Source organism: Cynocephalus volans, chromosome 8, assembly GCF_027409185.1.
Source record: "Cynocephalus volans isolate mCynVol1 chromosome 8, mCynVol1.pri, whole genome shotgun sequence".
In the NCBI taxonomy this organism is placed as follows: domain Eukaryota; kingdom Metazoa; phylum Chordata; class Mammalia; order Dermoptera; family Cynocephalidae; genus Cynocephalus; species Cynocephalus volans.
In genome coordinates, this window is record NC_084467.1 from 97,415,384 (window position 1) to 97,431,904 (window position 16,521).

The 16,521-nt window shown below is 49.5% G+C and overlaps 1 protein-coding gene across 1 annotated transcript in view; it reads left to right on the forward strand.

Annotated features, from left to right (window-relative positions):
• The first annotated feature begins 1,258 nt into the window (after window positions 1–1,258).
• LOC134384226 (chymosin-like) overlaps window positions 1,259–16,521 on the forward strand; it is a 31,503-nt gene continuing 16,240 nt past the window's right edge. The window contains 6 exon segments of the mRNA XM_063105807.1: window positions 1,259–1,354; window positions 4,136–4,171; window positions 5,124–5,143; window positions 14,565–14,671; window positions 14,674–14,738; window positions 15,638–15,759. Of these exon segments, the coding sequence (XP_062961877.1) occupies window positions 1,259–1,354; window positions 4,136–4,171; window positions 5,124–5,143; window positions 14,565–14,671; window positions 14,674–14,738; window positions 15,638–15,759 (446 nt within the window).

Below are 16,521 nucleotides of genomic sequence, written 5' to 3' on the forward strand. Positions count from 1 at the left end.
CCCAACACAGGCCTCAGCGTGCTGGTGGCTGCCCCCAAGGAGCAGGCAGTGCTAGGAAATGCTACTCACACCTAGACTGGCAGTTCCCAGGCTCTAGTGTGCATAGAATGCTGATTCCTGGGCCACTGCCAGGAACTCTGAGTCAGTGGGCCTTTAACAAGTCCCCCTCCAGCTATGACTCTAATGCAGATGGTCCCTGTTCCTCCCAGCCCCAGGGAAATGCTGCCCTAACCTGTCACCCCAACCTTTGGAGGAAATCAATTAAACAAATCATGAAAATTCTACTTTTCTTTCCAAGGGGCAGAGAGGCTAGTTTCCATTAGGGAAACTCCAGTGAAGCTGGAGTGGGGTCTTAATGTTAAAATAGGACTAGCAAGACAGGGGAGAAGGGAGGAAGGAGAGGGTATGTGTGTGCTTGGGTCTGCGCCTATCCAGAATTAGGTCTCAAAGGGGGTGTTATTGTCCATGTGAAAACTTCAGTCATCAAAGTGGGAAAAGGAATACAAAGAGAGGGGCAGTTGTAAAGGAGAGAGAGGAAGCTCCACAAAGGGGCAGTAATTTCTGCTCACTGAAGGCTGACAGCTGGGCTCCCATCTGATGCTAGAAAGCCCTGCAGGTGAGGAGGCCCCAAGTTAGGAGGCAAACATGTGTCTGTGTCCTACGCACACTCCCTACCCCCATCTGGGGCCCAGCTGGGAAAGGGCAAAACAGGGACCTGAGCCACTAATGGAAGGCTCGGTGTCTGGAGTCAGGGCAACAGATAACGGGGCCCAGGCCCCTCTCCTCGGGGCTGCCCCACTCCGGGAGCCTGCTGGGGGCAGGTATCTTAGTAGCAGTAGCCTATGGGCAGAGACAGCCGCAGCTTATTCCCGGGGTGAGGGGAGGAAAATTAAACACTGAAGAGCCTATGTTGTCAGGCTGGCCACACCTAATCTCTCAGCCTCCAAGAAGGGACTTTGAAAAGACGTCCAGAGAGGAAGGGTCAGAAGAGGGAGCCTGTGAGGCATCTCAGGGAAACTGAGCAATTGGAAGGATTTGGTCCCAGTAGGGTGGCCAAGCCCCAGCCAGAGAAAGATGGGAGAGAAGTTTCTTGACTTAGCTTCCTGTTGTAGTCTTGGTTGAAGAAGATGGGGCCCTAGGGCCCTAACTGGCAAGGGCAGCAGTGAAATGACGAGGTGGTGCTCCAACAGTGGTCTGGTCTCAGAAAGTTCATTTTCTTCCCGTTTTGGGGGCCTGTGGGTGGCTCTGATCATGGAAAATGCTGACTGTGGCCACCACGCCCCTGGAGAGCCTGTACTCTCCGAGCAGCGCTGGATCAAAGGATGCTGGTGGAGACAGCCTGATTGCAAAGCATGTGGGCCAGAAGGGGCTTTGCTGGTTGCCCCCAAGGTGCCCTGAGCCCTTGGGGAGCTGGGGTCTATCAGAAGTGGGGCCAGATGCTGCCCCCAGCGCCTCTACCCTCTTCCTCAGACTCTGCCCTCTCTACCTCCCACCTGCCTCCTCCTCTACGAGGTGCCCTTCCTTCCTGCTCTGTCCTCTCTCTGCCGTTCAGGTTGGTGATCCAAGTCCCTCCTCATGGCACTGGGACCGAAGGCCCCATGTGAATTGCCTGAGGAGTCAGAGTCTGTGTCCATGCCTGATAAACAGGGACAATAACCCTGCCTGCTCCATGGGCTGTCGTGAGGAGCACCCGCAGCAGAGCTCCCCGTCCATCCCTGGGGGCCAACATCACTTGGGGTGCTGGTTAAGTGTCCACAGTCCTGTGCTCCATCCCAGAGCCACTGGATTCACATTTCTGGAGAGGAGGTCTGGGAAGCTGGAGTCTTAGCAGCTTGAGAAACGGTGGAAAGGGATTAAGCAGGGTCAGGGTGACTCCAGTGGTTCACTCTGCTCTTCCGGTTTGCGTCCTGGCTCTGCCCAGCACTTGCTAGCTGTGTGACCTCGGGAATTAGCTTCTCTAACCTCGGCTTCCTCATCCGTAAAGTGCCTTCTCCCTATTCCTTACCTCACAGGCTGTCATGAGACTGAACGGGACAGGCAAGCCCGGGGCTGGCACCTAGTGAGTAAAATGTGTGTGAATTATTGTATCTATTATACTTGTGGGGTGAAAGTGCTTTGTAGGCTGATGGTCGAAATTTTCTTCTGTGTTTATAAAGTGGGTTCTGCCCCCCCTCCGATAAAAGATGGTGTCTGCACCAACCTCCCCCCAAAGAGCAAGTATAGAAGCTGGATCATGAACTTAATGGTGGAATGAAACAGCCTGTGCCCACTCCCACCTCTGACTGATGATGAAATGGGCCAGGTGGGAGTGAGCGACCTCCCCCCAGCCCTGTGCCTGCCTCCCCCTCCCCATGAGCAGGAGGCCAGTCACGGTCCCCCTCCCCCACTACAGGATTGCTGCCTTCTTTTTTTAGTGTCTCAACACAGCCCCAAAGAGGCCCGCCAGGATTTAGTTGCACACTGCAGCCCTCTTCATTCTGTAAACCACCCATGGAGTCAGTCTGTTCAGTTCAAGGTGAAGATTTTAATCAAGCTATTTATAATTCCTGCAATGGAGCGGGTGTCAGTTCCAAAGCAGTCACACGCCAGATGTCAACTTGGAAGTTGAGGAGACAAGGGTTATTATAAATTAATGTTGCCAGTGATTAATATTTGATATTTTTAACACACACTCATCTCAGGGGAAAAAAATCCTCTTTAACTAATGTGGATGGACGCATTGATGTGGGATTACTGAAAATCTTTGGGTGTAGCTTGAGGCAAAAATCTGACAGAAAAAAATAAGTGAGCTGTGAAGTCGGATTCTCTAGGGTTTGATGGGACAGCCAGTGTCTGCAGGCCTGTCTCTTTGGTCTGGGGCTGTCAGGGTTTGGCGTCCTGCACTGTCTTCCTGCCTCCCTCCGTTCTCCTGGGAACCTCCTGTTCCAGTTCTGGTCTGCTCCAGACTAGAGAAACCACTGGCTCGTTCCATCACAGCTTGGGAGTCGGAGACGTTTCTTTAGTCTGGGCTTTGCTAATATGTGTAGTGGCTCACACCAGAGACTGTGACTGGGGGGGCTTGCCCTACAGACATACCTGAACCCACCACCAGAGTAGCCACTGGTGGCTGGGGTTAGCATCTGACCTGCAGATAATTTGTTTGGTCTGCATGGTGTTGCCTGCATTGTGCTTCAAAAAAATGGCGAAGGGAATTAAATTTACTTCATATTTCTATTTTTGAATATTTATTTTAGAGATTAGAATTTGAAACACCATCTCTAGTATCTTATAGGTTCATATAATGTCACATGCTTACTCCATAGTTCAGCAAACACAGAGGTAGTTTGAACTTTCCTTGCACCGCTCACCATACTCCTCTATGTTTCCTGCTGGGCCCCATGGGCAGCTGAGCTTTCCTCTCCTGCTCAGCGCTACTGAGCCTCAGGTTTCTCATCTGTTAAATGAGGCCCAAGCAGGCCGGACTAGAAAGATCATGGGCTTTGGAGTCCAACTCCAGGTTCCAGGACTGAATTTCTGGCACCACCACCTTCTGACCTTGGAGCTGGGTAAGTGACTTAACCTCTTCAAGCTTCACTTTTCTCGTTTGTAAAATATGGAGAATAGCAGCTGCCCTGCATGCTTTTGGTGATGACTAGATAAAAGGGAAATAATAATAATAACAGCTTACATTTATTGAGGGCCTGCTGTCTGCCAGGTGCCTACCATGGCCTCATTGATCATCACAGAAGCCCTACGAGGTGGCAGATGTTTACAGATGAGGACAATGGGGCTGGGAGTGGTGACAGTCACAAAGCTAAGGGCAGTGCTGGGGCACTGGACACACTGGGCACTTAGGAACTGAGGGCTGTGGAACAGATGTTGCTAAGGTCTCCTCTAGTTCTGAAAACAGGAAAACTTGTTTTGGATAATTTTTTGACATGTGGGAAAGGATTGGACAGAGCCACAGACAGAGGCTGAGGAGGCCCAGGGTGCTGGGAGCCCTGCCCTTCCTTTCTGTAGGTGGGTCCCCAGTGGAGGATTTTCACCCCCACCCTGGGTGGAGAGAGGAAAGCCTGCCTGGTCCCAGCCTGCTGCTTCACAGGAGGAAAGGAGCCTTCATCCTCTGCTTTCCACTCAGCTTCTCCTCTGCATCCAGGTATCTGCCCCCATCTCCGAGGTGCCTGCCAAGAAGGTAAGCATAGTGACAAAGCTCAAAGTGTCACCCCCAGCTGCATCTTGTCATGGTCCAGAGCATTCATTCTGGGGTATAAATCCTAGGTCTGCCACTTATTGGCTGTGTGATCTTGGGAAGGTTTCCTAACTGGTCTGTGCTTTGGTTCCCTTAAAATGAGACAAATAGTACCACATTCATGGGATTGCGGTGGTCTGTGGTTAAGAATAAATGATTTCATACATGAAAAGGGCTTAGGGCAGTGCCTAGTCAGTAGGTACTCACCACCATTAACAATATTATATGATTAAGCTTTGATGCTTTGCTGAGGAGGCAGCTGAATCTCTCCACCTAAATTATCCTGAAATGTTGATGGTAGGTGCATCATGTAACTAACACCCAGTCCTCAAGTTGGGAGCACCATAACGGGTCCAAGCTGGTGGGGAGGAGGATTGCACAGGGGTCATCTTGTCTTTCTCTCTGTATCTAAGTCATTATCCTGGTGGTTACCTTGATCAGTGGAGTACCTGTCAGCTGGGTTTCCTGGCTAGACTTGTCTAGGGGCATGCTAGATGCTTCCCAGGAGTTCTGTTCCCAGCTGTTCTAAAATTTATTTCTGGGAGTCTTATAACCCCACAGTCATGGGTTTGGATCACCATACTGGCCAGCTGCCAAAATACATACATACATACATATATATATATACACATATACATATATATATATATGTGTGTGTGTGTGTGTGTGTGTGTATATATATATATATAAATAGCATTTAAACCTGGGATTTGCTTTAATCAGATATAGTGAGACATGTAGTCATGGAAATGATTGCCGTGAAGGGAGAAGTTTATACGCACTGGCCTGTAGCAGCACACTACATAGGGCCACATGGAGAAGCAGCAGGGCTGTGAGGGGGCAGAAGTGGGGAAGAGGACAGCATGGCCTTGAGACTTTTTTGGGGTTCTTGCAGGAGGAAATGGGTGACAAAGGGTAGGTATGCTGAGTAAGTTTAGGATTGGGTAGTTTAAATAATTTTGGCAGCTTTGGGCTATAGAGGTGGTCTCTAGTTTGCTCTGGGGTATAAGGGTGGTCCCTAGTTGTCTGATACGGGCCCTAGGGAGTATTATTGGCTTGGTGTGTAAGAGTCGGATAAAAGAGATGATGGGGTGTGGGCTCTGGATTGGTTGCTTTGTATATCAAAAGTGTACTCACAGGAGAGTCATTTGTTATCTCTAGGAATTAGCTAGTCTCTCCAGGAGGGTCATGGCCCTAAATGCCAGAACATCAAGATATGGGAAATAAGAAAATATAGTCAATATAACAACTCATCCCTGGACTAAGCTTTTTGTCCTCCCTGGAGGAGTCCATATACCAGCTCACCCCCAGATGAAGCTCCTTAGCCCCATAGCTCCTTGTCCATTAGCTAATTAAAGGACTCATATGTTGAATTATACTTAGTTGTATGCATGTCTGTGTGTCCCACTAGACCATGAGCTCCTTGAGGGAAGGGAGAGTACCTTTTTCATCTCTACCAGCTCAGTGTTTGGCCCAACGACCAGGGTACTCACTGGAAGAGGGGAGGAGGTGGAGCTGTGGTGGGCCACAGGTCCCTGAAAGTCCACATGTGTGCCATCTGGGCACCTATTCCCTGACCTTGACCACTGGAAGGACTTGACTTCTGGGAGCAAAGTTCCTAGTCTCATTTGCTTACTTCTTCCATATATAGATTGGTTGAGGGAATGATAGAATTAATTTAACATTTATTGAATGCCTATCTTTGGTCACACATTATTCTAGGTGTTTAGAGTTACAAAGATAAATAAGACAAAATTCCTGCCCTTGAGTCTGCAGTCCAGAGGGACCCTGACTGACATGTAAGCCATTACTCGGCAGTGAGATAAGCACTCTGAGCACACCCAAGATTGAGGAGCAAACTGTGCTGGGAGTGGCATGAGTGGTTACTGCAGGCAATGTGGGTTGGCTCAACAGCACCTGATTGTCTGCTTCTACTGGACAGATTCAATTGCCCAGCTTCCTTAGCAGCTGGGAGCTATGAAATAAAGTTCTAGAGAGTCAGGCATGAGCAGAAGTCTGATGGCACTGCTTCTTCCCGCTATGAGATTGGATGTGATGTTTGGTGCTGTAGCAGCCACTTGCATTTATAAGGAAAAGGGCAAATGAATTGCAGTGGCATACAATGAACCAATATCATACACCTCTGGACTTCTTGTTCTAAGAGAAAAATAAACTACCATTCATTTAAACCATTGTAGAAGGGTTTTCTGTTACTTGCAGCCAAGCTCATTCGTAACTGATCTTGGAGAAGAAAGGAAAGTCTGCACAAAGGACATATCTTTTGAGTGGGATCTTGGAGATCCCCAGGCAGAAAAGAAAAGAAGAGTGTTTGGACACAGTGAGAGGAGAAGTTGCATGCTACATTGAACAGAATCAAAGGGTATTTGGTGTATGGTAAATATTGCTTCTTTGGGTCACTCACATTGAACAAGGCCCAGTGTTGGTCTCTGAGTATGTATGTGTGCACGTGTGTGTGCGTACATGTCCATACATGTGCAAAGAAGTTTAGGGCATATTCCCTGCACTAGAGTGGGGGTTTTGCTTTAATGTTTTTTTCTGTGGACCACATAGTAAATATTTTAGGCATAGTGAGCCATCTGGTCTTTGATGCAACTAGTCAACTCTGTTGTAGAGTAGCCACAGACAGTATGGAAACTGATGAACACTGATGTGTGCCAATAAAACTTTATTTGTGGACATAGAAATATGCATTTTATATAATTTTAATTGATCATAAAATATTATTGTTCTTTCTATTTTTCTCAACCATTTACAAATGTACAAACTATTCTCAGCTCTGAGGCCATGCAAGAACAGGCAGAAGGCCGGATTTGGCCAATAGGTTGCAGTATGCCAACTCCTACTCCAAAAAGCTATAATCTAACTAACGAAATAAAGTGTAAATCAATGAAAAGTGAAATGGCAATGCTTTTGTGTCTTTTATATGATACAAAAGAGCTGGCCCTGTGAACAATGTGGACTTAGCTGAGTTAGAGTGGGTGATAGTGCTGCAGCCCAAAGGGTCCGAGGGGAAGGTCTCCAGTTAATGCAAAGATCCTCCAAGATGAAGAGGAGATGGAGAGTGTGTTCCAATCTAGGCAAAGCACTGTGCAAAGTGTGAAGACAGGGACATGTGTGTCATGATCAAGGCATGATGAGTATGTATGCCTGGTTCCTGTCTGGGAAGTTGCAGAGACGAGCCTGGGGAGGTAGATGGAGTCGCACCCCAGTGGTCAGGAGATTGATCTGCGGCCTCTTTACTGATAAAGGCTCCTGAGCCAGAGGGGCCTGACAAGGTGCTGGCTGACTAGTCATATGCTTCTCTCTGCTGGCAGCTGCATGCCCCACGCAGAGTCCTGTGTCATATCTGTGGCTATTGCCTTGTTTCGTTTCTCTCATCCCTCTCTCCCTCACCTTCAGGACTCTGGAATGGGCTTCACCATTGCTGTTTCCCATAACTAATAATATGCTTTCCTGGGTGCAGGGTGGGACCCACACTCCACACTTTCTCCCAAGAAGACTTGGTAATTCCATGATGGATGGATCAGGAATGATGCAGGGCAGAGATTTCCAGGGCTCAGGTCACTTAAGGCAAAACAATTAATGGTGCACCTTTGGAGGCTGGGAGCTGTTCTCACTCAAATGTTCTGTTAACCGCACAGCAGACAGGTCATTACACCATGCACAGGGGTCACTTTGCAAGGAGTAAAGAAGAAGGGTGGGGACCTTTACGAATGTGCAGGACAGTCTTCCCATGTGCTTGCCATGTCTCCTCCCTCCTGGGTCTCCCCAGGTGAGCCATTGCTCTTTCTCTGTCCTACATTAAATGCCTCAGGCCTTGGAGGCTTGTGAAAGGTGGACATGATTTGGTCATCTTTGCTGAACTGCAGGATTTTGGTACAGGAAAGGTCATGTGGTCAAATTAAAGGATGTGTAGTCAGGAGTCAAACAAACCCAAGTTTAAAGCCATTTTTTATTAGCCGGGTGACTTGGAAACATAGTTAAGCATTCTAACCTCCTGTTGCTCATCTGTAAAATGGAAATATTTTAAAGGAGTAAATACATGGTTTCTGGCACTAAGCATACCGTAAATGTTAAAGATTTTTAGTGTGGCTCAATAATATTTTGAAATACCAATTAATGCTTTAAAAAAATCCTTTCATTTCTCCTTTCTCTTTTCCTCATTAAAGGAAAAGCCAGCTCTGTCTCTCTTCACCTCGGGGAAGGTATGGGCAGGGCAGAAAGCAGAAGTGATCTGCAGGGTTTTCAGGGTGTTGTTGCCTGAAGCCTAAGCCCACAGGAGGACCTGAGGCTCCTTGGAGGACATAGAAGGAAGAAGCAGGGGACCGAGGGGCAGGGACCCAAACCTTGCTCTGTGGTAGCAGCCTAGGGAGGTGGCAAGACCAGAGAGGAGTGGCTGTGCGTCCTGTCTGGGGGAGTATGTCAAGACAGCTTCCAAAAGGCTGGGTTGGCCCAGGTGAGGCACAGAGGCAACAGGGGCTTGGGTAGGAACAAGAAAGACCACCGGGCACAGCCCTGCAAGTTGGCATGCTGGAGAGTAACCTGGATCAAAGCACATCTACTGGGTTCTGTGCAAAAATAACTAAAATTAATTTGCCCCCCGGCCTGGAAGGATGGGGCACACTGCAGAAGCTCAACTGATTTACAGAACAAGAGAAGAACTGCTGCTTTGTACACAGTGAGATTCAGACCAGTGCCATGAGCTTGTAAATCTCACATTTTACAGATGTGGAAATGATGGAGGATAATGGGACTCATTCAGGCCACACAAGTGCTGTCATTTATGTCTCATTTTGGAGAAGGCCTAACATATGTCAGCACTTGATTCTCACATGACCCTCTCAGTATCTTTGTCTCTACCCTACAGAAGAGGAAACTGATGTTCAAGAAGTAAAGAAACTTGCTCAAGGTCACTCCACTCTGTAGCTGACCCAAGATTCAAGCTCAGGATGGCCACACATGCCCTTCCCTGAACCCATGCTCTACCTGCCACCTGTCCCCTTGCAGCAGGAGGTGTTCATCCATTTGGATTTCCTTGGGGTCACATATTAAATCCAAGCTGACTCCCATCCGACTGTGACTCCCTGGGGTAGAGATGATGGCAGCTCTGTTTCCATGTGTCCAGTTCAAGTGCACAGAAGATGCTCAAAAACAGACTTGAATTGGCTCTGTTGGTGCTCGTATCTGAGTGAAGATCACAAGCTCATGCCAAGGGGGCTGTCTCTGGGCCCTGGTTTATTTTAGCCACTTTTGTGTGTCAATCCCCAGGAACAAGGAATCTAGACCAAGGGGAGTCGTCCCCACTTGGCACCCAGTAACCACTGATGACATCTTGTCCTGGCTTTTCTGAAAGCTTTTTTGCAGTTCTTGGCCTGCTCCCCCATGGATAAGCTTTTCTAACGCGCTTTGCTCTCCGGAGAGCACATGAATGCTGTTAGAATGAACCCAGTCTGGTGAAGAAACTCAGAACAACCAGTGCTAAGTGATTCTTGGTTTTGAGGATCACCTTCCAGTGGGATAGATGGCTGAGTCTGACATCCAGGATCATGGTCCTAAAGTGTTTGCTGCTGAATAAGGCTGGACTCATGGTGACTTGGAGCAGAGTGGTGCAGCCATCCCTCCCCACATTGCTGACCCCAGCAGGTCCTAACCGTAGGTGCTACAGACATGGCCTGCTGCACACAGGTTTGACTGTCCTGAGGGGTGCCCAGAGGTGGGAGGAATGAGCTAGAAGCAGAGCTGCCCCCAGACCTGACGTTGTAAACTGCTGACATTCCCACGGCACGCCAGGCCCTGTGGTGTGGTGTGCAGTGGGTTAGACCAGGAGTCTCAGGACAGTTTCAAATTCTGTTTTCATTATGGGCAGGCCCTTAAACCTCTCTGAGCCTCCATCTCCTCCTCCGTGGGACATCATAAAGTTGCCTGCTACTTCTTCTACTTCTCCAGGGTGGTGACAAGGTCATTTCTTCATTCATTTGCTTAACAAACATGTGCTGAGCACTTACTATGCATCACACTCGGTGCTGGTGTGTGGGAGGAAACACTGCACAGATGGAGGGCCGTCAGTACAGGTCATGCAGGCTCTGGCCTGGCAGGGCAATGTCCCCAGGGAAGAAAGCAGGAAACAAGCTGTACCATTTAGTGTTGATTTTGCTCTCTGCTTCTCTGGTTTTTGGTGAGGGAGGGTGCCAAGAAGACAACTGGATGTGCTGTGGCCACCTCCAGTGTCCTGGCCTTTTGGGGACCTGGCCAGGGGCTTTGTCAAGGGATGTGGGTGGAGGGGGGGCATTGCCATGGTAGGATCTGGCTGTCCTCCTAACTTCTGTTAAAAAGCACTCAGTCCTCAGGCCGGCCCGTGGCTCACTCGGTAGAGTGCGGTGCTGATAACACCAAGGCCACGGGTTCGGGTCCTATATAGGGATGGCTGTTTGCTCACTGGCTGAGCGTGGTGCTGACAACACCAAGCCAAGGGTTGAGATCCCCTTACCGGTCATCTTTTAAGAAAAAAAAAAAAAAAAAAAGCACTCAGTCCTCCTGTGGACTGGGGTCCTGAGGCTCTGACAGTCAAATGCGTGCAACTCCTGCATCTACGCTTCTCAGTGCTGCCAGTGTGCCTGGGTCCACCACGTGCCCAGGCCCTCCACGTGCCCACCTCCTCAGCTGCTCTCTCCCCCTGCCCTCTCCAGGCCTCCTCTTGCCTGTCCTGCCAGGTGTTAGGCAACTGGCTCTGTGTTCTCCTGCATACCTGTGCTCCTAAAGCCCTAGTTTATTTTGCCCACCTTTTAAATCCTGATTTTCCAGTTTATAGGCTCCCCTCATCCCTGGGACATGATCTTCTGCACCAATTTCACGGCTCCAATCTTTGTTTTCCTTTCTGTCCCGAATCTCTCCCTGGCTCCAGGCCTGAGAGAATATCTGGCCTCCTGGCTTGGCCTCGGAGCCTCTTCTCAACAGCACCCCCCACACGTGTGCTTCTGAGAGGCTCTCCCTGCACCCTGGAGTGGGACTCAGATACAGAGTCTTGGCCTAACCTGCTCCCTAACCCTGACTATGACTGTTCTATTTCCCTCTTTCCCCCATGTGTGGGACACTTATCTTTCTTCCTGGTTCTGCCTTCCCAGTTCTTCCAGTTGCTAGTGTGATTTGGCATTTACCCCTCACCTGTTCAACACCCTTCTAATGTGGAACCGAGGACCACATTCCTAGGGAAGCATGAGCCTTAGTCTCCTTGGTGACAGATTGAACAAGGACTGTCTGCATCAGATGCCACTTTAGGAATGGACTGAGTACCCCCTGGAAAACTGGGCTGGGAGGCCTGAACTTGGAGATTCCTGGATAGGGCAGGCTGCCAGCTTCCAGCAAAGTCCACGGAGAGCAGGCAGATAGGTAAGAGTGGGGTCTGTTGGGCATAGGCCTCTTACTGAGCATGAAGTGGAACATGAAATAGGTTTCTGGCAGCAGCCCCACCTGTGTTGGCTCAAGAAGTCATGTTTGGAAAGGGGAATCCGACCAGAGAGGCCTACGTTGACATTTCCTGGCCTGAAGATCAGGCATGTGTACCCTTCAACTTTGAAGTCCCCAGAGTGGTGGAATTTGGGGCTCTTCTCAGCGTGGGTCTTAGGTAGTCTGGGTGCTGCTATCTCACTATGTTTGTGGAGTGGCCTGAAGTCAGGGAATATCTCTGAAGTCTGGGCTCCCAGACAGAGGGAACCCTACTCCCTCTATAAAGGCTGTGGGAATGGGCACTGCTGGAGCAGTGGCTAGCCCATAGTCCAGGATGAGGTGCCTCATGGTAACCAGGTAAACGTCAGACCCCAGGGGAAGGAAGGGCATCTCATGCATCCTCTCTGGGTGGGTCTGTCCCTGGTTTTCCAGCCAGTGGTCCCCCTGGGGAGTCTTAGGATGAAATGCTGCAGATTCTCAGGACAATGGCTTCCTGTCAAGCTTGCCTTTGCACATTAAGACCTTTTCCTATAAGTGCCCATGCACTTCAGGGTGTGGTAGAAAAGAACAGGGAGTCAGATGGGCAGGACATGCCTTCTGGAGTTGAACTGCCTGGGATTTGATTCTCAGCTCCATCACTTTCCTAACTCTCTGTGCCTCAGTTTCCTCATCTGCTGTAAAATTAAGATAATAGTGTCCATCTCATAGAAATGTTATGAAGATTGTATGAGATAAAATTTGTAAAATGCTTCAAACAGTGCCTGACACACTATAAGAGCTACTTATGCATTTGTTAAACAAAATAAACTTCTCTGTTGTACCAAGTCCTTTGTGGGTGAAAGTCCCAGGTTCTCCTCCAAAAGTGATAGCTGATATTTATTGAGCTGTTTGCTGCTAGGTGCCAGGCATTGAACTAGGTCCTTACCTATACTGTCGCTAATCCTCCTGAATCAGGCAGACATTATTTGCATTTTACAGATGAGAGAGCTGTTGTTCAGGGAGGGTCCCTGAGCTTCCCAAGGCCACGTGGCTAGTGATGGAGGAGCAATGACTTGGCCGCAGGTGGACTTGCACTCTGGCTGTGACATAACAATACCTCCAGGTGCTCATTTGAGCCTTATCAAGCACTGAGCACAGAAAGACCTTTTGAATCCCTCCTGGGGAAGCTGGATCCCTGAAAAGGGTCAGGGTGACTTCAGACAGGGACATTTGTGGTCTTGAAAATAAAGTTCCTCCAATTCCCAGGCATGCTGGTGGCCCCAACACAGGGACTGGAGGCAGAACTGGAGCTGAGGACTCTGTGCTGGTTTGAGCCTCCATACAGGGCTGTCCTCCTGGTTCAGTATGAGGCCATGGGCTGCCTTCTGAATGCTGCTGACTTCCTTCTCTGAGAAAAGGCTCTCTCAGGCCTTGTGCTAGGACAGGTCAGCTTGGCAGAGTCTTAGCTACTTACTATGCGTGTTATCAGATTTTCGGCAATTAGATCCTGAGCCAATCAGGAACCAGAGCTGGAACCAAGCAGAAAATATTTTGGAGGCCTGGACATGGGGACACAGGAAAGGGTAGCTGTGGGACTGGTTCAGGAGCTTAGTCCAGCTTCCTTACTTTTGTGCCTAAGTCCTTTTCTGTCATCAGAGACAAAGGCTGAGAAATATCTTGTGAACCTCTCATTTGTAAGTCAGGTACCGGCTGAAGTCACATAGGAGGGCTGGGGCGAGGGGCACCAGGGGAGAGACCATCATTCATATATAAGCCCACTCCATATGGCCATTTGGGATGTGAGCAACATGAAAAAAACCTATCCTCTTTGTGAGTCTTAAAAGTGCTGCCGTTCTATTGTGCTCAAAGCACTTTCTTATCTGTAGTCTCACGTTGTCCTTTAAGCCAGCCTGATGGAGGAAGACCACAGGATTCTTACAGGTAGAGGGGACTGGCGGAATCACCAAGCTCCATGTCAATCTGCAAGAGAGGAAACAGAGCCAGAGAGGTTGGGCCACCTGGTTGGTCAAAGACAGGGTCAGGAGAGTGTCTGGAAAAGAAGGAGTCAACGTATTTTACAGAAAAGGGAGCCAAAGCTCAGAGGGCTTTGGGAGCCACCAAGGTGAAGCTCAGAGGGCTTTGGGAACCTCCCAAGTTGCCACGGACAGGGCAGAGCCGGGTCTAGAACCAGTGTCTGCTGTTTCACCTCTTGATCTCATCTGTTGACCAGACTTCATCACCCAATACCTATCCTCGATCAGTAGGCCCCTGGGGACCAGGTTCTGTGCTGAGAAACCCTCTGAATAATTTCCACCCACTTTAGGGCAAAAGTTAACCAGAGAATGAAGAAAAGTGGTTAGCAAAAGTGGGAGCATTGTCGTAGCATTTACCAGAGTGCAGGAGACACCATTTTCCTCTCCAGACAGTGTGCTCCAGGAGAGAAGAGGCTGTACCCTTTTCGCTGTCGTATCCCCTGTGACCTATATGGTGTCTGGCACATAGTAGGTACACAGTGAGAATTTGGTGACTGAACAAGTGATAATGTGCTTGGTATCTTTCAAACTGGGCTGTGAAACTCATTAGTGGGTTATGAAACACATCTAGAGGTTCTCCGCCAGCATTAAAAAGATAAAGGAATAGAAAATATCAGGGTGCATTGCATTTAGTAAGGATAAACAATGATTTGTGAACTGATGTAAAATATATTTCTCACTTTGGGTTGTGGTAAAAAATATCTGAAAGCCATTGGCCAGGGTTCAATGGGATATTGATTCAAAGACTGGGCTGGGGACAGCAGTGTGGGGAGGGGTTTATGGAACCCAGAACCTCTGGGCACTTCTCGGAGGCTGAGGGAGATGCCCACCCTCATCATGATCCTTCCCCGTCCCCTCAGGATCCCTCTGCACAAAGGAAAGTCACTGAGGAGGGCCCTGAAGGAGCGTGGGCTGCTGGAGGACTTGCTGAGGAAACACCGGCATGCAATTGGCAGGAAGTATTCCAATCTGGGGAGGCGGCCAGCGAGCCTCTGACCAACTACTTAGACATGAGTGGCTCTGAAGCATTTCCAGTAGTGAGTTCTCACACTCCTTGGCCCCTGACTCCCCATCTTTTCTCCTTTCCAGAATCATGGAGCCTGTGGGCTGTGGAGACCTCTCCTCGACCTCAGTAAGCTCCACACTGGGCCAGCAGACCCAGCAGAGGCAATCCGTCTGCCTTCTAGGCTCTGAACGTCATGGCTTGAAGGGTCTGAGCTCAGAAGACCTTTCTCACATAGCATCCCTTGGGGGTATATAATTTGCTCCCAGGTCCAACCTCATGTCTGCCTTTCCCAGCCCAGGGAACCCATGTCTTAGTCTGGGCTCAGCAGGGATGGGGACAGCTGGTGCCCATTCTGCAACTGCCATCTTTCTCTTCTTCCCACCCAGGACGCTGGCAGGAATGCCCCTTGTGCTTTCCTCCTTTCTGGAGCTTGTCTCTATCTCATCTGGCACTCTTGGCAGTAAACAACCAGGCTTTTTTCTATTCTGTGCTCTTATTTCCTTATCTAGGTCATCTTCACCTCCCATCCCAAGCCTCTGCTCTGACGCGTGAGGAGAGCTGGCACGCAGGCAGGTGTGACAAGAACAGCATGGGTGGGGACGTGTGGCCCTGCACCTAGCTGATGGCTCACCCCCTGCCCAGCTTCTTCCTGCCCCTGCAGGGGTGGCCCAGTCTCTGTCCCAGGCAGGATTTGTGTGGTGGTCCAAGGTCTGCTTCTGAGGCTGATTCCAGCTGTGGTTGTAGGGCTTGTGGGGGCTGGGGATGAAGACCCCACCCCAGTATCCTCCTTCCATTTCCTCTCCCCATGATCCCCCAGGTCTCTGGGAAGAAAGCACAGGGACTACAATACTGACCATGCTCCATGCCAGGCATCAGTCCCACCTCCCTCCCTGAGCCCCTGCCCTACCCAGGGCTGTCTGTCCTCAGTGTCAGTACTTTGGCAAGATCTACATTGGGACCCCACCCCAGGAGTTCACCGCAGTCTTTGACACAGGTTCCTCAGACCTCTGGGTTCCCTCTGTCTACCACAACAGTGATGCCTGCTGTGAGTGACCTTGCTTCCCCCGTCTCACCCCCAGGCTCAGTCACCCACCAGGGCCACTCTCCCACCAGCGTTCAGTGTGGGTAGGTGGGCGGGAGGAAACAGGTGGCTGGAGAGCATGCTTTGACATTCCCAGCTTCCCAGTTGTGTCCCATCTCCTTGCTCAACCCTCCCAACTGGCCAAGACTGGGAAGGTTTGAAAATCATGGGTCTCATGTATAAAGCACCAGCCAGAAGTTAGGGAACCTTAGGTTTTGTGTTTTGTTTTTTGTTTTGTCTCTACCGGGAGCCAGGGCAAGCTGCTTACCTGCCTAGGTCCTCAGTTTTTCTTTCTATAAAATGGGGCTATGATATGCCAGTGGGTGCTGGGAGAACAAAGTGAAAGATTCTGTTCCTAATGATGAGTAAACATTTAACATATGTTAATCATTTATGTCTCCAGCAATCCTGGGAGGTTGGTGCTCTTCTCATCCCCATTTTACAGATGAGGAAACCAAGGTTTGGAGAGGAAAAGGGACTTGACTAAGATCAGTCAGCTGGTAAAAGCAAAATGTCCTTGGAAACAACAGGGATGTTTTCCCCTTTCTTTTTTTATTTGGAAGCTACTGGGGGCTAGACGGGAAGCAGCAAGGAATAACTTCCTTTACTGAGCTGTGGAACCAAGACTGCAGAGAAAAGGGGCTTCTTATTGTCTAGAGAGAGAATGGCCACATCTTTAGATCATAATCTTACAAGCCCTGGTGAGGCTTTCAGCTTTGACTGGCACTGT